The sequence below is a fragment of the Pleurodeles waltl genome, chromosome 10, assembly GCF_031143425.1.
Source record: "Pleurodeles waltl isolate 20211129_DDA chromosome 10, aPleWal1.hap1.20221129, whole genome shotgun sequence".
NCBI classification, from domain to species: Eukaryota; Metazoa; Chordata; class Amphibia; order Caudata; family Salamandridae; genus Pleurodeles; species Pleurodeles waltl.
The window spans coordinates 75,548,935-75,574,727 of NC_090449.1; the positions used below are offsets into that span (position 1 = coordinate 75,548,935).

General features: G+C 44.2%; 1 protein-coding gene across 5 annotated transcripts in view; it reads left to right on the forward strand.

Moving 5' to 3' along the window:
* The first annotated feature begins 344 nt into the window (after positions 1–344).
* LOC138261108 (low choriolytic enzyme-like) overlaps positions 345–25,793 on the forward strand; it is a 46,737-nt gene continuing 21,288 nt past the window's right edge. The window contains exons 1-8 of one of the 5 annotated variants that reach the window (XM_069209758.1): positions 345–581; positions 8,186–8,231; positions 11,902–11,955; positions 14,554–14,706; positions 15,660–15,777; positions 18,899–19,077; positions 21,385–21,469; positions 23,802–23,929. In XM_069209758.1, coding sequence (XP_069065859.1) covers positions 519–581; positions 8,186–8,231; positions 11,902–11,955; positions 14,554–14,706; positions 15,660–15,777; positions 18,899–19,077; positions 21,385–21,469; positions 23,802–23,929 — 826 coding nt within the window. In that variant the 5' untranslated portion in view covers positions 345–518. Of the gene's footprint in view, positions 582–8,185; positions 8,232–10,484; positions 10,603–11,901; positions 11,956–14,553; positions 14,707–15,659; positions 15,778–18,898; positions 19,078–21,384; positions 21,470–23,801; positions 23,930–25,793 lie in introns of those variants that run through there. The other 4 variants (XM_069209759.1, XM_069209761.1, XM_069209760.1 and 1 more) reach the window with 4 other exon arrangements.

Here is a 25,793-nt window from a genome sequence, read left to right on the forward strand (position 1 = left end):
CGCAGACATCCGATGGTTTCACCAACTTGTTGCCTGGAAAATCATGATGATTTTTATTTTCTTTATGTAGAAATTACTACTGGAGTTCCGTTGTTTCTACATGCTCAAATTAACAGCCATTGTTAATATCATGATACTCTGTCAGCCTCGGACGGATGAAAGTCTATACTGGTCCTGCGAACTGGTGTCCTGGGGATTTCCAGATACCCCACTGAGCCCTTGATACCAATACCCCGAGGCACGGGCTGAGAGTAAATATTTGGGGTTCTGTTCACAGTCACCGAGGGGCGCTGTGTAATGTAATCAACTCCAGGCTCGAATATAATCTGCCTTTCTTTTCACGCTGCTCTCTCGGGGTCTTCCCAATGCCCCTGGGCATGGGCAGGGACACTGTATAAAGGGGCTGAGCTGAGGATGGCGCTGGAGAGTGGCTCTAGAGATCTAACTTCTCATCCAGCATAAATCGACCTCTTCACACCCCGTCAAGTCCATTGCTGTCCCCGGACGCTGCCTGCACCATGCGCTCCCTGGCACTAGCGGTGCTGGCGCTCTGTGCTACAGGCTGGGCATTCCCAGCAAAGGTAGGTCTCACCGTGCCATCGCTACCCACTGTCTTGATTCTGTTGCAGCGCGGGACATGCATTGTCCTATTAATCAATGCGACGAGGCACTGTGAAAGCATGTGTGCCAAATATGCAATGGGCACCACGACTGCATGTGTGCCAATATATTCAATGGGGTGGCGTGACTCCACGTGTGCCATATATGCAGTGGGGCTGCATGTGTGCCAAATAGGTCATGGGTACCACGACTGCATGTGTGCCAATATATTCAATGGGGTGGCGTGACTCCACGTGTGCCATATATGCAGTGGGGCTATATGTGTGCCAATGTGTACAATGGGGCACCGCGACTACGTGTGTGCCAAATAGGCAATAGAGCATCGTGACTCCATGTGTGCCAATATATATAATGGAGCACCGCGACTGCGTGTGTGCCAATATATGCAATGGGGTGGCCTGATTCCGCGTGTGCCATATATGCAGTGGGACTGCATGTGTGCCAATGTATGCAATGGGGCACCATGACTGAATGTGTGCCAATCTGTGCAATAGGGCACCGTGACTGCAGCTGTGCCTTTCCGTGCAACGAGGTACCGTGGCTACATGAAAGTCAGCAGATCACCGAGGTATAGTGCCTAGACTGCACGCGATTCATCTGATGCAATAGGCACATTGACCATACCTGAGCCAGTATGTGCAGATAATGGCAGTGTTTTAAGGTGAACAGGTGTCTCGGCTTTTCACTAATTGTCCCGTCGGATTTTGGGGAAATTTAGCTAATATTCAGTTTTTTGACAGGGTCGACTGAAAACGACAGGAGGTGCCTTTTTATGTTTTCAAAAGCAGGGCAGTATCAACTGTTATACGAAAGCAAATTAATTACCAGACATAATACTGGCTTTCAAAAATCAATTGTATTTGTGTTCTTGGTGCCTCCTCTGCTCTGTCATTCTGTGCGCTCAGTTGAAGTAACACTGTAGTCCTTATACTTTTGTGAAATGTCCCGGTTTTTGGCTTTAAAATTATGGCCACCCTACAGCGATTGCACGTGCGTTATGTATAGTGTGTCGGCCTATGCAGAGGATAGAGTAATAATGATGTGATTCCTCCTGTGCGCGCGGACTCGTGCTTGTCTATGCAGAGGCAATCACGGACTATCAGTTCCTCATTCTATGCAGTGTGAGCTGTGATGGCACGAGCACCAGTGAGTGTGGGCGTGCCAGTCCTTGTGCAGGCTCAGCCGTTCATACACGGGCCACGAGTGCCATGTATGTGCTCTGAACAACAAAACAAGGGTCTTGCTTGAGCAATGACCAACCGATCCCAGGTGCACATCACGACCTCGGACCCGTGTGCAGAGGGGGCCTACATCCAGCCGCGGAGGTTCACCCAACACCACTGTGCATGCTGAGGGTTGTAAATCCCAGTGTATACCGGGGACATTGGAACTACAAGTCCCAGCTTGCTTAGCGCTAGTGGCATGAGGTCACCCTCAAGGCGTGGGGTCGGCCGTGGGGCGGTGTGACGTGAGGCCCGCACAGGTCGCCCTGGGATGGCATTGACTTGCACCTCTTCCTGTTCCCTAGAACAACGCTGTGTGTTATTTTATTTATTTATTTTTATTTAATGCGTTTTTATATAGCGCGGACTTTACCCGAAGGTGTCAGAGCGCTTCACAACAGGCAAAGTAAAGATACAAGAGGAGAAGAATTACAAGTGAGCCTGTTACAAAATCAAGCGTTACATTACAAGAGGCAATCGTGATAATTGTGCACGTATCAAGAGCAAAAAATAAACGAGGTAGCAAACGAGGAAAAAGTGACGTGTGCAGGTTACAAGAGCAAATAAAGTACGAATAGAGGTAAAAAAAAAGTTGCAATCAATGGTAGACACTCAAAACACTAAAACAATAGTTACGTTACATGAGGCAGTGGTGGCCGTTGTGCATGTATCAAAAGCAAACAAGATATAAGAGGTAGCAAATGATACGTTGAAAAGGAAAGGTGCCGTGTGCATGTTGCAAACGAGTACAAAATACAGGTAGAGGTAAAATACTGCACTAAATGGCAGACACTCAAAACACAAAAACACCCTGGGAAGGCACTTCTATAGGCATGGAGAACAGAATATCCTATAATGGAAGGACTTCCTTCTGAAAACAGAGGGCTTGAATTAACTTTGGAAGTGTCTTTGAAGGAGGAGAGCTTTGAGGTCGGTTTTGAAGGCCTGGGAAGAGGTGGTGTTAGCTCTGGAACACGCACTTTTAGAAATTCTCTTTTTCCTACTGATGAAAAGAGCATTTGGTTGAAGCATTAAAACTGCGGCGGGACCCGGCGCTGTTTTGTTGTCCCTGGTTGAAGTCCATAGCGTTGGGCAGGACGTTCTCATGTTACGTGTACAACACACATACACGTGTTCTCTTGTTACGTGCACTCCACACCCACAGCGTGTTCCCTCATGTCACCTGTACTCCACTCCCACAGCGTGTTCTCTCTTGTTACATGTAGTCCACTCCCACAGCGTGTTCTCTCTTGTTACGTGTAGTCCACACCCACAGCGTGTTCCCTCATGATACATGTAGTCCACTCTCACAGCGTGTTCTCTCTTGTTACATGTACACCCCACCTACGCGTGTTTTCTTGTTTCGTGTACTCCACACCCACAGCGTGTTCTCTCATGCTACGTGTACTCCACACCCAGAGCGTGTTTCCTCATGTCACGTGTACTCCATTCCCACAGCGTGTTCTCTCTTGTTACGTGTACTCCACTCCCACAGCGTGTTCTCATGTTAAGTGTAATCCACACCTACGCGTGTTCTCTTGTTACATGTACTGCACACCCACAGCGTGTTTTCTCATTTTACGTGTACTCCCCACCTACAGCTTGTTCTCTCTTGTTACGTGTACACCACACCTACACGTGTTTTCTTGTTAAATGTACTCCACACCTACAGTATGTTCTCTTGTTACATGTACTCCCCACCTGCAGCATTTTCTCTAGTTAAGTGTACTCCCCACCTACAGCATGTTCTCATGTTACGTGTACTCCACACCTACACGTGTTCTCTTGTAACATGTCCTCCACACCCACAGCATGTTCTCTCATGTTACGTGTACTCCATACCCACAGCGTGTTCTGTCTTATGTGTACACCCCACCTACGCGTGTATTCTTGTTTCGTGTACTCCACACCCACAGCGTGTTCTGTCATGGTACGTGTACTCCACACCCACAGCGTCTTCACTCTTGTTATGTGTAAACCCCACCTACGCATGTTTTCTTGTTTCGTGTACTCCATGCCCACCGTGTGTTCTCTGATGTTACGTGTACTCCACACCCACAGCGTGTTCTCTCTTGTTACATGTACTCCACACCCACAGCGTGTTCTCTCTTGTTACGTGTACTCACTCCCACAGCGTGATCTCTCTTGTTACGTGTACTCCACACCCACAGCGTGTTCCCTCATGTCACGTGTACTCCACTCCCACAGCGTGTTCTCTCTTGTTACGTGTACTCCACACCCACAGCGTGATCTTTCTTGTTACGTGTACACCACACCTACACGTGTTCTCTTGTTAAGTGTACTCCACTCCCACAGCGTGTACTCATGTTAAGTGTACTCCACTCCCACACCGTGTCCTCTCTTGTTACATGTACACCCCACCTACGATTGTTTTCTTGTTTCGTGTACTCCACACCCACAGCGTGTTCTCTCATGTTATGTGTACTCCACACCGACAGCGTCTTCCCTCATGATACGTGTACTTCACACCCACAGCGTGTTCCCTCATGTCACATGTACTCCACTCCCACAGCGTGTTCTCTCTTGTTATGTGTACTCCACACCCACAGCGTGTTCTCTCTTGTTATGTGTACACCACACCTACGCGTGTTCTCTTGTTAAGTGTACTCCACTCCCACAGCGTGTTCTCATGTTAAGTGTACTCCACCCTACGCGTGTTCTCTTGTTATGTGTACTGCACACCCACAGCGTATTCTCTCATGTTACGTGTACTCCCCACCTACAGCTTGTTCTCTCTTTTTAAGTGTACACCACACCTACGTGTGTTTTCTTGTTAAGTGTACTCCACACCTACAGTATGTTCTCTTGTTATGTGTACTCCACACCTACATCGTTTTCTCATGTTACATGTACTCCCCACCTACAGCATGTTCTTTTGTTACGTGTCCTCCACACTCACAGCATGTTCTCTCATGTTACGTGTACTCCACACCTACAGCGTGTTCTCTTTTGTTACATGTACTCCACACCTACAGCATGTTCGTGTTAAGTGTGCTCTACTCCCACAGCATGTTCTCTTGTTAAGTGTACTCCACACCTTCAGCGTGTTCCCTCATGATGCATGTACTCCACACCCACAGTGTGATCCCTCATGTCACGTGTACTCCACTCCTACAGCGTGTTCTCTATTGTTAAGTGTACTCCACACCCACAGCGTGATCTCTCTTGTTATGTGTACACCACACTTACGCGTGTTCTCTTGTTAAGTGTATTCCACTCCCACAGCATGTTCTCATGTTAAGTGTACTCCACTCCCACAGCGTGTTCTCTCTTGTTACGTGTACACCCCACCTACACGTGTATTCTTGTTTCGTGTACTCCACACCCACAGCATGTTCTCTCTTGTTACGTGTACACCCCCCCTAAGCGTTTTTTCTTGTTTTGTGTACTCCACACCCACAGTGTGTTCTCTTATGTTACGTGTACTCCACACCCACAGCATGTTCTCTCTTGTTACGTGTACTCCACACCCACAGCGAGATCTCTCTTGTTACGTGTACTCCACTCCCACAGCGTGTCCCCTCATGATACATGTACTCCACTCCCACAGCGTGTTCCCTCATGATACATGTACTCCACTCCCACAGCGTGTTCCCTCATGTCACGTGTACTCCACTCCCACAGCGTGTTCTCTCTTGTTACGTGTACTCCACACCCACTGCGTGATCTCTCTTGTTACGTGTACACCACACCTACACATGTTCTCTTGTTAAGTGTACTCCACTCCCACAGGGTGTTATCTCTTGTTACGTGTACACCCCACCTACGCGTGTTTTCTTGTTTCGTGTACTCCACACCCACAGCGTGTTCTCTCATGTTACGTGTACTCCACACCGAAAGCATCTTCCCTCATGATACGTGTACTCCACACCCACAGCATGTTCCCTCATGTCACATGTACTCCACTCCCACAGCGTGTTCTCTCTTGTTACGTGTACACCACACCTATGCGTGTTCTCTTGTTAAGTGTACTCCACTCCCACAGCGTGTTCTCATGTTAAGTGTACTCCACACCTACGCGTGTTCTCTTGTTACGTGTACTGCGCACCCACAGCGTGTTCTCTCATGTTACGTGTACTCCCCACCTACAGCTTGTTCTTTCTTGTTACGTGTACACCACACCTACGCGTGTTTTCTTGTTATGTGTGCTCCACACCTACAGTATGTTCTCTTGTTATGTATACTCCACACCTACAGCGTTTTCTCATGTTACATGTACTCCCCACCTACAGCATGTTCTCTTGTTAAGTGTACTCCCCACCTACAGCATGTTCTCATGTTAAGTGTACTCCACACCTACAGCATGTTCTCTTGTTACATATACTCCACAGCATGTTCTCTTTTTACATGTACTTCACACCCAAAGCATGTTTTCTTGTTACATATACTCCCTGCCTACAGCATGTTCCCTTGCAGGATGTTATCTTGTTTCATCCCTACATACAGCATGTTCCCTTGTTACATGTACTCCACAGCAACATCTTCTCTTGTTACATGTACTCCACACCTACAGAATGCTCTCTTGTTACATAAACTCCCCCACCCACAGCATGTTATCTTGTTATATTTACTTCCCACGTACGGCATCTCCTCTTGTTACATGTATTCTGCCCCTACAGCATGTTCCATTGTTACATGTACACCCCACCCCAGGCATATTCCCTTACTCCACGTTCTTTTGTTACATGTACTCCACACCGACAGCAAGTTATCTAGCAGCATGTTCTTGTTACACATACCCCACCCTACAGCATTTTCTCTTCTTACATGTACTCCACACCCACATCATGTTCTATTGTTGCGTGAACTACCCACCTACAGCATTTCCTCTTGTTATGTGTACTTCTAATCTACAGCATGTTCTCTTGTTACGTTTACTCTCCACCCACAAATGCTCTCTTGTTACATGTATTCCCCACTCACAGCATGTTTGTTTGTTACATGTACTCTCCTCCCACTGCATGGCCATTTATTACAAGTAATCCATGCCCAAAGCATGTTTCCTTGTTACATGTACTCCCCACCGAAAGCATGGGTTTTTGTTACATGTACTCCCAACCCACAGCATGGTCTCTTGTTACATTTACTTCCCACCTACAGCATGTGTTCTTGTTACCTGCACTTCCCGGCCACAGAATTAGTTTTGCTGCATGCACTTCCCACTTTCCGCATGTTCTTGTTACATGCACTCCTTGTCCACAGCACTTAATAATGTTAGATGCACTCCCTGCCCACAGCATGTTCTCTTGTAACATGTACTCTACAGCATTCCCCCCAACCTCTTTATAAATGTACACTTTTTTAGGTTTCGCCTATACACCGCATGCTCTGGGTAACATATTATTTTACAATTCAGTGAGCTTACAACCCACCCACAACATACCATTGGTTGTATTCATTGTCAGTCTCATTTGCAGTCTTTCGATTGCTTAGCTCCTGTAGTCTTCCCTTCCTTTCTTGTGTTAGCTCTTGCCTGGAACATGGACCAAGTACATGTGTTCTTTCTCATCTGTGTTCTTCCTCATATTTATGCAACACACTATTCTTTATATTTCATAAAACTTTCAATATTATTCCTCAATGTGCAATGTGCTTTAATACTTTCAACAGAGGCATATAGCTTTTTATTAATGTTGCTTTCACACAATCTGATATCTCTGGTGCAGCTTTTGTTACACACACAACTGTACTACTCAACACTACCCACTCTACGCCACTCTACTCCACTCTAAACCACTCTAAACCACTACATTCTACTGTATACCACTCCACTCTACGGCACTCCACTCTATGCCACCCCATGCCATTGGACTCTTTGCCAGGCCAACGTACGCCACTCTACTCTCCTCTGCTGCATGCCACTCTACTCTATGCCACTATACTTTAAGCCACTATCTTCTATGCCACTCCACTCTACCTTATGCCACTTCACTCCATATAATGAACCTCTTCAAAATTCTATGCCACTCTTCTCTACGTCATGCCACTAACTTTAAGCAATGCTGAACAGCAGCCTGCTGCTGTACAATATGGCTAAAAGACATTGACAAAGCCAAAAGATCTCTCATAGGATAGACCTATTGGCTTTGCCAATGCACTGTACTATTGTTTTCAGCTGCGAAGGGTTGCACACCTTTGTTCAGCTCTAGGTGGGAAGGGGACATGCACAGTGTGTACTTTATTACACCCAACCCCTGCACAGCATCTGCATGCCATGCCCCATTAGTGCAGCGCCCACTGCGCACCTGTTCCAGGGCTTGGAGGGGAAGGAGAGCTCAGGTATATACCAAGTGGTGATGTTTGCTATATTTTATTCACAGAGTCATTATTTGGAAAGAACACGAAGACAGGAGAGGAAGCTGGAAGGTGAGCATCTCTTTACTGAGACACGTGCTTTCAAGGTTTAGTATATTATCTGAAGCAGATTTATTTTCATTGATGAATACATAGTAACTGCTTCTCATCGATGAATCAAAACTAATACATTAAGCCTTGCAACCTTCAGGATGAATCCACTTGGCTGTGTACACAAAGGGGTGGATTCACAAAGGCATGGACCAGCACCATGAAGTAATACTACAGGAGTACTCTTTTATGTACCATTACATGCCTATTTGAAATATCTACCTCCCTGTTAGGAAAATGGTAAAGTTGGCACAGTCCTTTCTATTTGTATTAACTGTAGTTGAATATTTCCATTTTATTCCCATTTTAGAGATTTTGGGACCAGTTCACAAAGGCATGTAAGAGTAGGTACAACAAGTTCCTCCTGGAATATTAGTTCAGAGAGTTATAAATGCCTTTATGAATCAGCCCTGAAAAGTACAACTGTAATAGGAGTTAACTTGCAAAGTCTAGAAGGGACACTGTCACCGCTCTAGAGGTCACTCTACCCTGGGATGAATGTAACTTTTAACCACCCCTTGCTCCATAGCCTGACAGAGAGAAAGTGGTCCCATGTTGCGTATGATACCCTCTGCCTAGGCTCTCTTTTTAGTCAATAGCATACTGCCTTCTGGGCCTTGCAGTTTTGCTTTTAATATTGCATTTACAACTTAACACATCCTAGGAAGCAAACTGTGGTTGCCTAAAAAGCCAGGTCTAGTTGAAAGTGTGTGTGTCCTATACTTGGGGTTTGTGCACATCCCCCGGTCAACCTTGCTATTTCTGCCTGACTCAGTAATAACTGACCGATCACATTAGTTTCATACCTTTCATTTAGTTGTTTGCTAACTTTGTTCTGAGTTGTAGAGCAGAGGTGTGTGTGACTGTGTTAGAAATGCAGTCAGTTTTCACTCTGTCCAAGCAGGGACCCTCATTCTAGTCAGGGTAAGGGAGATACACAGCACAGATAACCCCTGCTCACCACCTTGGTAGCTTGGCACAAGCAGTCAGGCTTATCTCAGAGGCAATGTGTAAAGTATTTGTGCAAACATGCAGAGTAACACAGTGAAAACACAATAAAATGACTCAACACCCATTTAGAGAAATAGCCAATATTTATCTGAATCAAACAAGACCAAAACAGCAAAAATACAACATACACAAGCAAAGTTATTAATTTTTAAAGATGAAACTTGGATACAGTGCTTAGAAACACAAATGTTTCAATTTAGAGTTATCGCGGAGTGGTGACAGAGTCGTTTGCAACAATCTGATGCCAGTGGCGCCGGTCACGGAGTCACATGGACCCCCAGGTACAGTACCTTTGGTAACAAAGAAACAAGCTGGTGCAGGGAGTCGGGGAGGAGAGGCGTCGCTGAATCTGGTGTGGTGTTGGTTCCTTACTACGGAGCAGGGGAGGTGAGGCCGCTTCGGTGCGAAGAGTCCTTATGCTCCAGCAGGGTCGATGTCTGGCGTGTCGAGACACAGTGGGGTGACTCCATGGGGTCGTGGTCATGCCACAGGGCTGCGGGCGCCGCAGCAGAGTTGGGTGTGACAGATGTCCGTGACATGCACTCGGGACACACAAAGTCACGGGACATCAGCGGGGATGCAGTGGCGTCAGGCCTGTGATGTCGGCAGGGTCGTTGCACTCCAGTGGGGACCACGGCTTCGGTTGTAGGCAGTGTTGTGAGCTCAAGCAGCTGCGTCGGTCCGGGCATCATCCGGAGCCAGTGCAACAGTTTTTTCTTGTTTTTCAACCAGCTTTTACTCCCAGGGGCCCAGAGAATGGAGTAGGCACCACCAGGCGAGTTAGGATCCATAGCAAGTAGACCCAACGGCTGGCAAGTGAAGTCTTGCAGTCCCGGAGGCTTTGTCATAGGAGGCAAGCTCAGTCCAAGCCATTGGAGACACTTCATCAGCAGGATTGCAGAAAGCAGAGTCCAGCCTTTCCCCTCCTAGGCAGAAGCAGCAGCAGCAGGCCTGCACAGCAAAGCAATAGGCAGAGTGACTAAAAGTCTAGGGTTTTGGGTCCACTACTTATACCCATTTCTGCCTTTGAAGTAGGCAAACTTCAAAGGAAATTCTCTGTTGTTTACAAGATCCTGCCTTGCCCAGGCCTGGCCCCAGACACACACCAGGGGGTTGAAGACTGCATTGTGGGAGGACAGGCACAGCTCTTTCAGGTGCAGTTGTAAGCTCCTCCTTTTCCATTCTAGCCCAGGAGACTTATCAGGAGGTGCAGGAGACTCCCAGCTCCCTTTGTGTCACTGTCCACTGGGAATTCACAAACAGCCCAACTGTCAGTCCGACCTAGACGTGGATTCCGCAAGCATGCAGAGCCACAGAATGGGTAAGCAAGAAAATGCTTTCTAAAAGTGGCATTTTCAAACTGATTATTTCAAAACCGACTTTACCAAGAGATGTATTTAAAAATTGTGAGTTCAGAGACACCAAACTCCATATCTCTATCTGCTCCCAATGGGAAACTGCACTTAAAAGATATTTAAAGGCAATCCCCATGTTAACCTATGAGAGAGATAGGCCTTGCAATAGCAAACCCCAAATTTGGCAGTATTTCACCATCAGGACATAGAAAACACATCCATATATGTCCTACCTTATAAATACACTGCATCCTGCCCATGGGGCCACCTTGGGCCTACCTGAGGGGTGACTTACATATAGTCAAAGGGAAGGTTTCGGCCTGGCAAGTGGGTACACTTGCCCGAACGAATTGACAGTGCAAGACTGCACACACAGACACTGCAGTGGCAGGTCTCAGACATGTTACAGGGCTAATCATGTGGGAGGCACAATCAGTGCTGCAGGACCACTAGTAGTATTTAATGTACAGGCCTTGGGCACCTATAGTGCACTTTACTAGGGACTTACCAGTAAATCAAATATAACAATCATGGGTAACCAATCACCAATACAATTTAGACAGAGAGCACTTGCACTTTAGCACTGGTTAGCAGTGGTAAAGTGTCCAGATTGTCGAAACCAGCCAAAATGAATTACAGCACAGGGTCCAAAAACAGGAGGTCAGAAGCAAAAAGTACAGGAAAACCATGTCAAGAGCTGCCAGGTCTAACAGACTATGACATACAAAGCTTTCTAGTTACCGAGGTTCATGCATTAGTCACTCATATGGTACAGGTTGTTTTTCTTAGCATGGTGGCATTTTTAGTCCTTTACCAGTCCTTATGAAAATAAGGCTTCAGTCCCCACTAGAATTCAGAGAAATTTCCTAACCTGCATGAACTCCTTATGCATCATGCATTGAACTGGGAAATTTGAGAGCTCTGGCACACTCCAGAGCTCTCGGGTTTTCCTGAAACTCTCTCTCTCACTCTCTCTCTCTCTCTCTCTCTCTATATATATATATATATATAAATATATATACATATATATATATATATATATATATATATATATATATATATATAATATACATACAAACGCACACACAAACACATACATATATATATCAAACTTTCTAAGGAACTGGAGAGATGTAAGCATTTGAACAAAACATACAATAAATTCTGTATGTGCCTGGTGATAAAATGTATTTTTTGAGTATTGTGACTGTACAACAAACCTGTCAATGTTTGATAGCACAACAATGTGTCTTCTCCCTTCATAGACACTGCAGCACTGGAGAGCGCCTTCAATCTGATGTATAGTGCAAATCAAAATGGTGAGTGATGCGACGGTCATCTTCCAGTACAAATTGTTTCTGATGCTGATATTCTTATGTCCTAATTTAAGAGCCTCACATGTACAGCAGGCAAAACAATACATTAATCTGTTGATGGATGTTGTGCGGCCCACGAACAGCACTTCCTGGGTAGGGCAAACAGAGGAAGTGATGTATGGAGGGTGGGCATTCTCAGGCTGAGCAGGAACCAAGTATGATGATGAGATGCAGGCCCTCCTCGTCTTGTATGTAACTGGGAGAGGGCCAATACAGACTACATTTAACTGAGCGTTTGTATAGCTGCTGCATAAGGGCAGAGGACAAACTGAATATATACAAATGTGAGTGATGAGAACAGAATCTTGTATAACACCTGGTTTGGCCAAGGACCTTGTGATTCTGTGCATTACACTGTCCTATTCAATGTGCACACAAGTGTTTCATGAACAGGGCTACTTGAATTATGCTATTCTGCGGTCTTGGCTTTTTCCACATAATTATGGATTTACCATGTTGGTCACACAATCCATCATCTGCTGAAATCTGCAAAAACCAAACAAATCAAGCAAAAACATGATTTCTAGCTCAAACAGATGAAACGTTACTAAAATATGGTGACACGGGTTCCGCACAGTAGAAGGCTCTTCTCAAAGTTTGACCGGTCATGTTTCAATTGCTTATTGCTGTATTTGGATGCTAAACTGGTACTAATAATGTGAAATATTTGCCCATACAGAGTTACCATGTGTAAAGCTGATAAAATAATAAAGTAATACTATCAAAACATGCGCCACATTGTGCGGAATAATTTGTATTTTCTAGCCCCTTAACTTAGTCAATCCTGCTGCATAATTTGTTTCTCTACTGCTACATAATTCCAGTGGCCTTGGTCATGAGACACCTTTCAGTAACCTCAGTATTCAGAGGCCCGCCTGACGGAACATTCAGATCCCACTAAGCCTGCCCTGCCGGAGGGGGTCACTGTGTGGTGCAAAAGTACCTAAAAAAGAAGCAGGCGAGACAGAACGGATGCCTAGAGGATGAGTGTGTCACTTGGGATTGTATCAGAGCTCCGATTAGTTAGTTAGTCAGGTCTCCTTGAAAGGACCGGAGGACCTCATTGGCCGTAGTCTGAACATGCGTTCCTGAGTCGTGGCCACTGCAAGTGCACATATTTGTTTTATCTGAGGACGCTTAGAGGTCAGCACACTCACTATGCATCTTTAGAGCTGGACAAAATAGTCCATGTTAAAAGACTTGGCTTTGGGAAAGACACCCCTAAGGGGTGGATCCAACTATAGCGGAATGTGGAAGTGGAGATGAGATGTGTTTCTCATTGAACCTCAACCCTGCTGGATCTGCAGTGGTTACACAATGCCATCTGTGTCCGCTGATAGACAACATTGGAACTCTGCGGGACCTCACTACAGTCTCCTCAGGTAGGTCACCACTCTGTGATTATAACTTTACTCTTTCTTACTTGCACTCTAAGTTTTACATTCAAAAGTGAGTGGAAGTGCTTCTTAAGCGCATGATCTACAGACCTGAAACTCATTCCATCCAGACCATAGATGTGCACCACGTATCTCATCACTTCAGTCCAGCTAGAATCTATTTTTCCATGTGTATCCCCTTTGTGATTATATTTAGTGTGTATCTAAAATTAATTTTTCTTGTAAGTAAATTTTTACCTAAAATGATTTAACAAAGGTAAGGAGATTACGGTTTCTAGATTTCAAGGTCATCACGCTAATGACCCCACCAAAAAGATGAAGTAGGTTCATAATTGTTGAAGATGAACACACTCAGTTTTCCCTGGCAATCACATTCACCAGCAGCAAATCCCCATTGTCTAATTACTTAAGTGAGGCCAATGAGAGCCCATCAAAGCCTAGTGATCTACTGTGCTTTAAGGCACGGTGCTGTGAAGGAAAAATGACTAAACTTTGGAAAAACAGGAAAGAGAATAATTCTAAGAAACTGGAAGTTGTCACAGATTCTAAAATAAATTGAAGTGTAGGTTAATGAAAAGCGTAATCATGAACTTATGAAAGAGATTATGTTCAAACTAAGGAACAGAGAGGATTCCTCCAAGGTTATTTTGATTTTCTTAAGTCATATGGTCAATACTACGCATAATTCAACTTTTGGTTCCTGGAGTTTTAGTCTATATCCTCTTTTGATTTACAGTAGAGAGATTAAGAGGATGGTGTAATTATTATACAGGGTATGTTGTATAGTCAATTTTCACCTGTTATGGTGAATATATTTCTTGAAATTGATTTATTAACTGTGATAGGGCTACAGTTGCCATGCTGGGATACGTTATTGTTCTTTATATATATTTCTTGAATTGTGGCTTAATAAACTGTGTTTTTTCCTCGTGATTATAAACATTGACAGTAATGTGCTCTTTTGAGACTACTTCAGCTGGTGCCATTGGGGATGCAGCATCTGCGGGTCATGTACTTCCTGCTCGGTGACCCTTCCACTTTGTTGGGAGGGTCAACTGCCAAACATGCCCACAGCCACATTCAGTGCCACTTGACTGTTTCTGCCAACAAGCCAGCCTCTCATCTCGTTTTGTCTTGTTTAAAGTAGGTCAACACGCCGGGAGCTACTTTAATATGAATCTTGATGTTGCAAGAAGAGAACAAAGGAGCGCAAGGGAATGCTCCAGTGGGATCTGTACGTGGCCCAAACATCAAGACGGCCACGTGTATGTTCCCTACATGAAGACTGATGTCTACAGTAAGTATAGATCTGGCGGTCAATGTGAGCTGGGTTTGGTGGTACATCTGGGTGGGTCATGCCAGATTACATTTGTGGTCCCTCTGGACCTCTTACTGTGAACGATAAAAAAGATACCGATGGGGAGGGACCTATGATCACTGCAGGTCAGATCCCTTAAACAAGGCAAGCAGCATCTAATTTAATAGATAAGGTCATGATAGCTCAGGTTTGACCCAAGGTCCCATACTCTGAAATATGACAGACCCATGTAGGCTATTGACCTTATCACCATTAGATCACACGATTTCTGAGACACATATCATCCTCTACTGTTTCTGAAAGTGTAGGAGGATGGCTTTCCTAAATCTGAGTCCGCGTAATTGGGAATGGTTCAACCACAATGGATTCCTTCAAGCTATTCCCCTCTATTAATTGACAATATCATATTCTTTCCTTTTTCCCCTGAAATCCATTAATATCTGCCTTTCTGCTCTGGTTAGGCCACTGCTTTATCGTCTCAGGGAGACATTGAACAACCATTCCCAAAGGACAAACTCTCCATCTGACTGGTGGAAGATCTTTGATGCACGTAGATGAGCTACAAGGTAGTCTGAAGACTGATTAAGCCTTAACTTGTTTTTTGTCAGCTTTCTGCGTTCTCGCTCAGTTGTACTCGTCAAACCCTACATTATGGACCATCAAACATGCCTGTTTGAGGTTGATGCTTTGCACTTTATGCAGCAATATTCTCCCTTTTCATCCTTGGGGGCTGCAGTAACTTCCATGGTACCACTGCGCCAGTCAGGCACCCCTGCAATATCTTAGCACACCTCCATCCATGGGTTAAGACCGTTTTCAATTACGTGCTGATGTTGTCTGGAAGTAGGTCACGCTGGGCCATAGCAGGTAGATGTTGAAGCTGTTCTGTTCTTATTCTCATTGGTTCACTGCCTTTGTTTTAATCCCTGTAGGCAACTCTGATCACAAGGTCTTTCTCAGCACATTCAAAGAATATGCCGATAGAACATGCATTCGATTTGTACCACGAACCAGCGAAACAGACTACATCATCTTCGAGTCACTAAGCGGGTAAGAATTCAGAGGTTGTTTTGCTTTTGATCTGGCCCTAAGTATGAAACCCTAAAAAAGACCCCACTCCATATAAACCTTTCCAGCTATCAACGAGGTTAGCTCCCAGTGTCCAAACAGCCAAAGAAAGGGTCGCCAATGCACTGCGATTAGACTGATGGCCAAACCAGTTCCTTTGGTCACAGTGAACTCTTACGTGTTGCAAAGGGTTGACACATCTGGTTGCTAATCTATTTGTGGTATATCTTCCTTCTAGAAGGAGACTTTATATCACTATCACTCAGTGAATTTTGTGGCATCAAGTGATTACACACAACACCCACATGCATGTGCATACACACACATGTGTTGACACATATAATGAACTATCTTCAACCAGCTCAGAGTTGGCACCTACAGATGGAGAAAGACACAGGCAGCTCAGGCAGAGGAAGTCTGCCTTAACACTGAACACATACCAGTCTTCTCTGCATAAGATCTACCTGCTTCATGTGTGTGAAGCATGCCCATATGCTAACCGCGTACCTACCTGGATGCTAACAATTTGCCAAAAAACATACGGAATGTGAAATTGTCGTTGCACACCTCTAGAGGCCTGTGCTGGCATCACTGGAAGTGACATCACACAAAGATTGAGTCAAAGGACTGGTCACTGTCATTTCTTTACACAATGTTTGTTCGTGGCTGCAGCGTTTTAATAACCAGTAGATGGATTGGGACCTGAAACGTAAAATCAAAAACAGAGCTTCATATATGTACTGGTAAAGGTTTAGTTGCCAGATTCAATGAATGACTGGTGTTGAAAATCAGTCCTTGTCATATACAAGCAGCAAAGTTGCTTAGCAGTCCCAGCTCCAACTGAATGGTGCCCATGTCCGTGCACAAGCCTCTTCTCTTCCAGAGGAGGCAATGTTGCTTTCCATGATGCATCCGATTTGTGCCCTTTTTTTGCAAAACAGTCTTTGTCTTGTTCCACATATAAGTCCCTCCAGAAGTACCAGACCAAGTCCTCCCTAAAGGCAAACAAAGAAGGTGTAGGTGTAGCTTTAGAGGGCGCTAACTTGGCACTTTGGTCCAAACTATACCTGAAGTTGTCTGGCACAAACTAATTTGCTGTCTACATTGAGACAGGTAAAATCTAAACAATGGACAATAGCCAACATGTTTTCAACTAGTCCCTCTGTCACTCTTTGCTGTAGCCAATCACGAATGGCAGATCAGAATCTCTACTTGCTTCTTTGTGCCAGTGTTCCACACAATGGTGGAGAGTTTTCTTAAGATGGGGCAGGACCACAGCGTGGGATAGATTAGTGGCTTCACAGTTGAGATATAGTTGGGAAGAGGTTGTTTCTCTGGACGGAGTTCGGGCGGGAACTCTTGACAAGGTCAATGGGCACCATAGGCACTTGGTTGTTATTGTTGATAATAGACACCAGTCTTTAGTTAATTGCACTTAGGTGCGCCACAAGACGCCTGTTTGAGGTAGGAAATGACAACACAATAAAAGGTGCAGACACCATATTTGATTGGGAACTCCAGGCATCAAACAGTGAGAGGTGTCCATTTTGGATTGGTAAAGCTATACGGCTAGCTATGTCCACTCTTCCAAAGAGAATGGTGTTTCCCTGAAATGACAGGTGGAGAAAGCAGAACCCCATCCCACAAATCTTCTCATTCTGCCAACTTTCTCTGACACCTAACACTCTCAAATGCCTTTGGAACATCCTGTGGAGCACCCATAGACATGCCAACTCCAGTCGAACTGAGCACGGACAGCACTTCCACGACAAGAGGGCTGCGAGAAGCAAAGACATGCTGACTTCTTATTTCTTGACCCAAGGCCAGAGAAACAGACTCCTGCGAGTGAGTCCTGTCCTGAGATGTACCAGTTCCCTTGGGTGCATTCAGAAAAGGCCCAGTGCTGCACAATGTATATAGAGCAAGGGCTCCAGTACTCCTCTAGGGTGCATAAAAGAAGGGGACAAATGTACACATGTGAGCATTAAAGACGGTGAACTAAGGATACCAACACCTAGAGGTCCCCTGGGAACACAAGTAAAAAGATCTAGACATACCTGGGTACGTACAATAATGGCTGCAGTGCTTCTGTAAGGTACACGAAGGAAAAATATTAGATATTCCCAGTATTTTACTCTTAAAAGAATCAGTGCTGGAGCTCAAAGTTTTGACGAGGGGGGCCTTGGCTGGTGTTATCGAATTTTGAGGTGCCAAATAAAAAGACTGCATGGTCTTGATGCCACCTCACACCTTGTTCTTTCACCACCAGATACTCCCTGCCACTTTATCTCCTTCTTTCAGGATTGTTTTCTTTCGTTGTTACTTTTCCATCTTTCTCTTCCTCCTCCTTTCCGACTTTTGTGTTTTTCTTTCTCTGAGTCGGACAAGGAAAAGAAAGTGCTGGTCCCCAAAAATGAGTGCCCGTGGGCCACACCTGTAAACACCACCTCTAGTTAGGCACCGGATGCCCGAGACACATCCAGGAAAGGATGCAGTGATTGATGCCTTGGGTGCCTGCTGCATGGTTCCCATTTCTCCTCTGAGTGAATGATGGATGGGCATCTGTGCTCCACTGGGTGAATGAGGGACAGTTCTATCTCATCCCATTGCTGCATCCAATCAATCAACCAATCAGGAATTTGTAAAGCGCACTACTCACCTGTGAGGGTCTCAAGGCGCTGAGGTGGGGGGAGGGTGAATGGGAAATGGGAAATCCAGAATGGGTTGTAAGGCTTCTATGGGTTGATACTGTGTGGCTCATGGCACTTCTTTGAGTGCACGAAGGCTATTTTCTTGTAAAATCCTTGGTGAATGAAAGGTAGGGATGTGAACAATGTGCACAATTTGATTTTGTGTAATTAATCGAAATTCCACAAAAAATATGCAGGATTGGGTGCGTGGGTGCATGAAGGGTCCTCTGTAGTGCCCCAGACAGTTTCTTAGTACCCCCTTGGTGCATGAAGTGTGGCCCCTTACTGTTAGCCAGGGAGAACATAAAAACCTTGCAGAGCCTACTAGTGAGGCAGAGAAACGTTCAAGTATCAATACGTGATTGCACCTGCAGAAAGAACAACACTGACAGCCGCCTGTTTCTTTGCTCCAGGTGCTGGTCACCCATCGGTCGCCTTGGAAACGAGCAGTCCATTTCTATCAACAAAGACATCTGCATGGTGAAGGGCACCGTCGCTCACGAGCTGATGCACAGCCTTGGCTTCCACCACGAGCACGTGCGGAAGGACAGAGACAATTACGTGGCGGTGCAGTGGGACAACATTTTAACTGGTACGATCTTCAGAGCATTGCCTTCTCATGTGTATTGCAATCAGTGCTCTTTCAGTGCGGCTAATCATTTTACTAGACACAAAGGTATTCAATGAAGAATGGAAAACAAAGGATGGATAAGCAGGCTAGAAAAAGGCAGGCTGTTTGTTTACACTGCGTTTAATGTGCGAGCCTCCCAGATTTAAGGAGACAATAAAGTTAGAAGCAGTCTAGCTTGCATCTGTCCATAGACAGCTGACCTGAATGTTTAGGTGTCAGTGATGCATATAGGTCTATAACGTTTCAAATACTTGGGCTCGGTCTACACTTAACACAAAGGGCCAGATGTACGAACCGTTTTGCATGGCGCAAACTGCGATTTTCTCAGTTTGTGCCATGAAAAACGGCCGTCGCGATGCACATTCCCATTTTGCGAGTCGGTACCGACTCGCAAAATGGGAATGCGACTCGCAAATAGGAAGGGCTGTTCCCTTCCTATTTGCGACTCGCACCGCGCTGCAGAATTGCTTTGTGACCGCGAAAGTGGTCACAAAGCAATTCGCAGTTAGCACCCATGTGAAGTGGGTGCTAACTCATTCGCAAAAGGGCAGGGGTCCCCATGGGACCCTTTCCCCTTTGTGAATGTCGCCAAAAATATTTTTTCAGAGTAGGCAGTGGTCCATTATTTTTTTTGTGTTGCAACTCGTTTTCCTTTAAGGAAAACGGGCTGCAATACAAAAAATATATATTTTATTGAAAAAGCAGTCACAGACATGGAGGTCTGCTGTCTCCAGCAGGCCACCATCCCTGTGAGTGCAGGGAATCTCAAGGGGGTCGCAAATTGCGACCCACCTCATTAATATCAATGAGGTGGGTCTTTGCGACCCCCTTGAGATTCGCAGAAGGTGTCTGACACCATTCTGCATCCGATTTTGTGAATCGGAAATTGCGAGTCGCACCGACTCGCAATTTCCGATTCGCAAAATCGCATTTTGCTACATCTGGCCCAAAGTCTCAAGTTAAGCTAACTGCTTCACTTTTCAGATTCGAACCCAACGTGCCTCCCAGAATCCTATATGTTTGGTGATGTCATAAGTGATAGCATCAGTGATGTAGCCAAGATGTGGTTTGAGGTGTCACAAATGGCGTCATCAGTGATGTCATGTGTGACATCATGACCAGGGGATAGAGCAAAACGTGAATGAGTAGAAACATTTTCTTGCAGAAATGTTAGGATTTGGGGTTGTGGCTTGTAAACCTTCGAGCTAAGATTATTTCAGGGACCATATTTCAGAGCCAGCGGTAAAGATTTTAGTTATGGGTGACTAGGTGTATTTTTAGGAAATCCACTTTATGTTCTGCTAATAACTTTGCCAGCATTTGATGGGTCTTCATGAAATTAGCCTTTAGCTAGGTATGTCCAACTCAATCTTTTCTCTCAAATTTCACCCAGATTGGCAAATGAAAGGGGGACAGGTATTGGGTGGCAGTCGAAATGTAGCATTTTCCATTGTAAATCTCATAGGAATGTGTTCCCCATTGTAATAAAAACTGCTGAACAGAATTACACCAAACATGGCATAAAGATAACACATTACTCAGTATAGAAATTCCAATAGTTTAGTGTAATGCTTTGATCCATTTTGTGCATAACGGCACACATAGGTTTCCAGACCATGTGCAGATGAGAATGGACATGGAACCTGATTGGTTGGTCATAAACATTTTGCTGCATCTGACGTTTTATGGTGCTGCGTCATGACTTCCATGAATATTGTTCTAAAATAAATTCTAGGGCACGTAGGGCACATTCCTGCTCCTCCCCAGATAGATCAGAGTGATTCTAACGGAGGGGGGAGGGAATATTATGTTCCTCTGAAAACTCGACTATATAACAATAAGTAGTATGTGCTCAGCCCAAGGGTGACATGCACATTGTTTTGTTTCACTAAAAGCTTAGGGTGAGTTGGCATGAACCCATTTTGAAATGGTGGTAAGTTTACCCCAACTCAACAAATTTGTACTAGACTTATGAAGATCACAGAACAAAACACAGGTTTGTCAAAACAGTTCATATTAGGCAGTTTCAGGCAGTGAGATTAACATGCATCAAGTGACAATGATTGTGAATTGAATGATTTAGAGCACATGTTTGAGAGTAGAGGGCAAGACTGTATCAGTTGCAGAGAGTGAATCTTTAATACCACCTCATACTATCAAAGATTCTTCTCTTGTTCACACTGTATAACTTTGTAAATCTGGGAGTTGCCGTACAGGGGTGAAGATGTATTGTATCTGAAAGACATTGATCAACGCATTTTCTTCTAGATTACATCAGCGCCTTCCAAATGACTGACACCAATAACATGAAATATACTCCCTATGACTACAGCTCCATTATGCACTATGGAAAGTAAGTCTGTCTCACCCCTTATATGTATCAAGTCTTTAAATGGAGCATGAGTTGGTTGACTCTGATGTCATGGTTGAGCATTGTAAATTGTTTAGTGACAAGCAGTGTTTACGTAGTCTAGAATCAACTTCATGCTTCTTTAATCCACGACAAACATTCTCCGCACTTTTATCTCACTCTCCCCAGCACCTACTTTCTACCTTTCTGATGTTTTCTCCATTTACTGTTCCCTCTTCTTTCTCTTTTGTGTTTTTTTCTCTCTTGCCCCTTTGAACTATCCAATGAGAAAAAATAAATACCGGTCTCCGAAAATGAATGCCAGTGATCCTCGCCGGCCGTCACCAGCTGTAATTAAGCACTGGTGGCAAATCTTTAAATGGCACTTGATTGTTAACTTTGGTAATATGGTAGAGCATTATTAATTGTTTAATTGTTAAATGGAACATGAGCTGGTTTAGTTTGATATAATGGTCTTTAGATGGAGCATGAGTTGGGGAAGTTCAATCTGATGATCAACCACAGGGCTTCATTCGGGTCCCTAGTGTGTCATTGGGCAGGCCTTAGTCCTGGACCAGTAGTTTACCCCGTCCGTTCACACAGCGCCATCATTTGGCTATTCGCATTTTGCTCACCTGTTGGAGAAACTCTGCAACCCAGTGTTGCTCATCAGAGTGTAATGTTTATAGGATTGCGAATAGTGCTTTAAGTGAGGCGGTACTGTCCGGCACTGAGTACTTGCACTTCTATATTTCTATTTAAAGCACTGGTCGTGGGCAACAATTTGTGATTAAGCAAATTGCAATACACATTTAAGGTAGTTGTCTAAAAGAGGTCAACACTTGAAAGCAAATAATTGATTTATGATATATCTTAATTATGCATCAAAAAAAGAGAAAAATTGCTTCACTTGCTAAACGACTTTATTAGAAGTATACAAAGAGAGATAGAGGGAAACAAATACAGAGAGGAAGACAGGAAACAACAGAAAGAAGAGTGACATAAAGGGGAAAGAGTATGAAATAGAGATGAGGAAGGCCTAAGGAAGAGAGAGCGAGAGAAGAAAAGTGTGAGAGAGGGAAATGAAAGAGAAAGAAAAGAGGACAGATGGACTGGTGAAAGAGTAGAGAAGGAGGGCAGAGCTAAAAAAGTGAGATGAAAAGAGGAACAGAGATGGGCAAAGGAGAAAAAGAATGAGAAGAGAAAGTAGAATTTGAAACAGAGGTGTCTGAAAAGAAGAGTAAAGAATTTGAGAACAAAACATTAAGAGGAAGGTGGGAAGAGGCAAAGGCAGAAGCTGGAAACAAAATAAAAAGAGAGGAAAGATAACAAAGGGGAGATTTGTATATTTTTACTAGACCCAGTGGTGATAGGTCACACACGTTACTCCCTCAATAGATAGATTCGTGGTTTACTGTAAGCTGCAGGATTACTTATTTGGACAGAAACTGGATCCTTCGATATCTAACCAGAAGGACCAAATATTTAAGCTGGTGACCATTGTTGGAGCCCGTGTACTTATAAAGAGTTTTTTGTTGAATGAGACAGACAAATAAGGTCCTGATGAGACCCGACAACTAATTTCGGGTCTAAACCCCGACAAGCCATCCCCTTGGTATTGCTTGATTTCTTTCACACGGATAAAGTGTATGCATACTGATGCGTGTCCACTTTAGACTGTTGGTCCAATACTTTATTAACCTGGTGTTTCTGTACAGTGCCTATTTACACAGGTTTGTGACCATATAAGTGCATTGCAATGCACTATTGGAATATGGAACACAAAGGGAAGACGTGGAGTATAAATTGTCTCATGAACAGATATATTGACTAAAACTAAATTCTCTCTTTATAGGTAGACAATGTGCTGCCAACAAGGCAGCCGTAATATAAGCACACACTTTGCCCAGAAAGCATTCGTACAACAGCATTAATTGGTCAGTGATCTTGATTAAGTATCTGAAAACATTAGCATGGTAGCATAAAACATGCACAACTACAGCTGTTTAAGGTTCATTAAGAAATCTCATGCCTTTAAAAACTCCCTGTGCTTTTAATCTGCACAGCCATTAGCCTATCAGCCAATAATGCTATAACCTGTGGGTCTCTCAAGAGAAGACTTGAATTCCATATTTTTTTCTGTATTTAGTAATTAACACATATTGGGAACCAGATTGTTGTATCCCTGTGTTTAAGTATAACAATTTGCATACATTGGAAACATTGTTTTCATTCCACTTTTGGAACAAACATATTTGAGAAATACTTACTATCAGTGCAATCATGTTTGAGTCTACTTCCCTGGACCACTCAGTGTCTTTTGTGCTTGTATTAGGAAGGCATATTCCAAAGACGGCATCTCTCAGACTATGGTCCCTATTCCAGATGGAAGCGTCAACATTGGCCAAATGCTTGCGTTGAGCGAAAAAGATATCTTGAAGATCAACCTGCTGTATCAATGCGGTAAGGGCATCAGTTCTGTTCTCTTGATTCAAGTTCTTCTCAATAGATGCAACTTGGCTCCAGGCCTGTTCTCTCCCTGATGGTCGAGTTGATTTACCGGCCAAGCTAGAGAGAAGCAAAGGGATGTTTGGCATGTTTTGTCATGAGGGCCCCGGCAATCCTCATAAGAATTTACACAATTCCAAATAGTGTACAAAGTTCACATTGACCTTGCTTTTTCCCTGCCCAATGGTTAACATGTAACATTTGCCAAAATGTGTGCTGAGAAACAAAAAGCAGGAATCCTTGTTTTGCTGTTGTGGAAGGGTTAAAAGTGTGGTATTGCTGTGTGATCCTCCCTTCCCACACATGAAACGTAGACACGGATAGAAAACCACACTGGGGCAAAGCTGAACCTTGCAATAAACCCTACAGTATCCATATTTCCCAAGGTGATTTTACCTTCTTTGTATAGCTCTGCACTCACAATAGGGACAAAACCATCATCGCAACCTCTCTCCACAAGAATTCTGGCAAACAATGTTACAAACCAAAACTATCATTAGGCCTTCTTCATGAAGAACATTTTCTAAGACAAATAAAATATACATGCTGGGTCTGTTTATGGGGTTCTTAGAGATTGCACACATATGCATCCTTAAGGTTCCTCCTAGGTATGGGTCTCACTGGTAGCAAAGATTTACTTCAAAACTGCCTGTAAAGTCTGTAGATTGTTGCTACCAAATTCAGAAAATTGTTCTATAAATTATTTCTTTGGTCACTTTTTCAAATAGAATGTCTTGTAGGAAAACTGCCCAGAACCAAAAGGAGAAGGTCAGCTACTTGCTACAAGTCCTTTTTTATTGCAACATTGTAGTGCTATTAAAACGGTGTTACAGAACTGCTTGTAGCTCTGATCCAAGCCCTGCCAATAATTTCTCATTTGTATCATCACAGGAAATTTAGACGCTACTCCAAGAGTCTAGCCAATGAACTCTGCCAACCATCACAAACATGTCATACAGCATCCAACGCATTCTTTTTGAGGTCATAGTGTGGCACTGCCAGGATTCACACAAGTCAGCAGGGGTAGAATCCCCCAGTTCATTCTCCCTTACTGCAGCAGCTTCTAAGCTTCTTTAGTTTGTCCTCAGCATCACAGGTTGGGCTCTATGAGGCAGGATTCAATATTTCCTCCTTTGCTGCAGATACGTCATGTTAGACAGATCAGATGAGTCTTGTAAAGTGTCCAAAAGGGCTATGCTGTACTTCCCACCCCATCTTCCTCTAAAATGAGGGAGAATTTTGGAAAAGCACTCTGCAATCCTGTTGCAGGAGTTCAATCTTCTTCTCTCCTAGGATGGCATGGAGTGTATACTGTACTCTGAGAGAGGTAAGAGATGCTACTCAACTACTTTCTTATTTGGGAAGGGAGAGGAACCACAGGCCATTTCTAGATCTTCAGCCATTGAATGTCTTTCTGTGAAAGGGCTAATTCAAAATGATCATGGTGACACAAATTATCTTGGCTATGGACCCAGGAGATTGTATTATATGCATTGACTTAGTGGACGTATATTTCCATATATCCATTCAGCATTCCCACAGACGTAATCCACCGATCAAGGTAGGCTAAGAACACTCCCAATATTCCATACCTCTCTTTGGCTTTACCTCGGCTCCTCAGGTGCTCACAAAAATGATATTAGTGGTGTCTTTCTATCTTCAGAGGATAGGGTACATGTATTTCTCTACCACGACAACTGATTGAGCTGCACTCCTGAAATTGTTGGGATTCACTATCAATGAGCCAAAGTTGCATCTGAGCCACCCACACAAAGGTTCCCACTCATCGGTGCAGCTTGGACAAAAGTCTGGCAAAAAC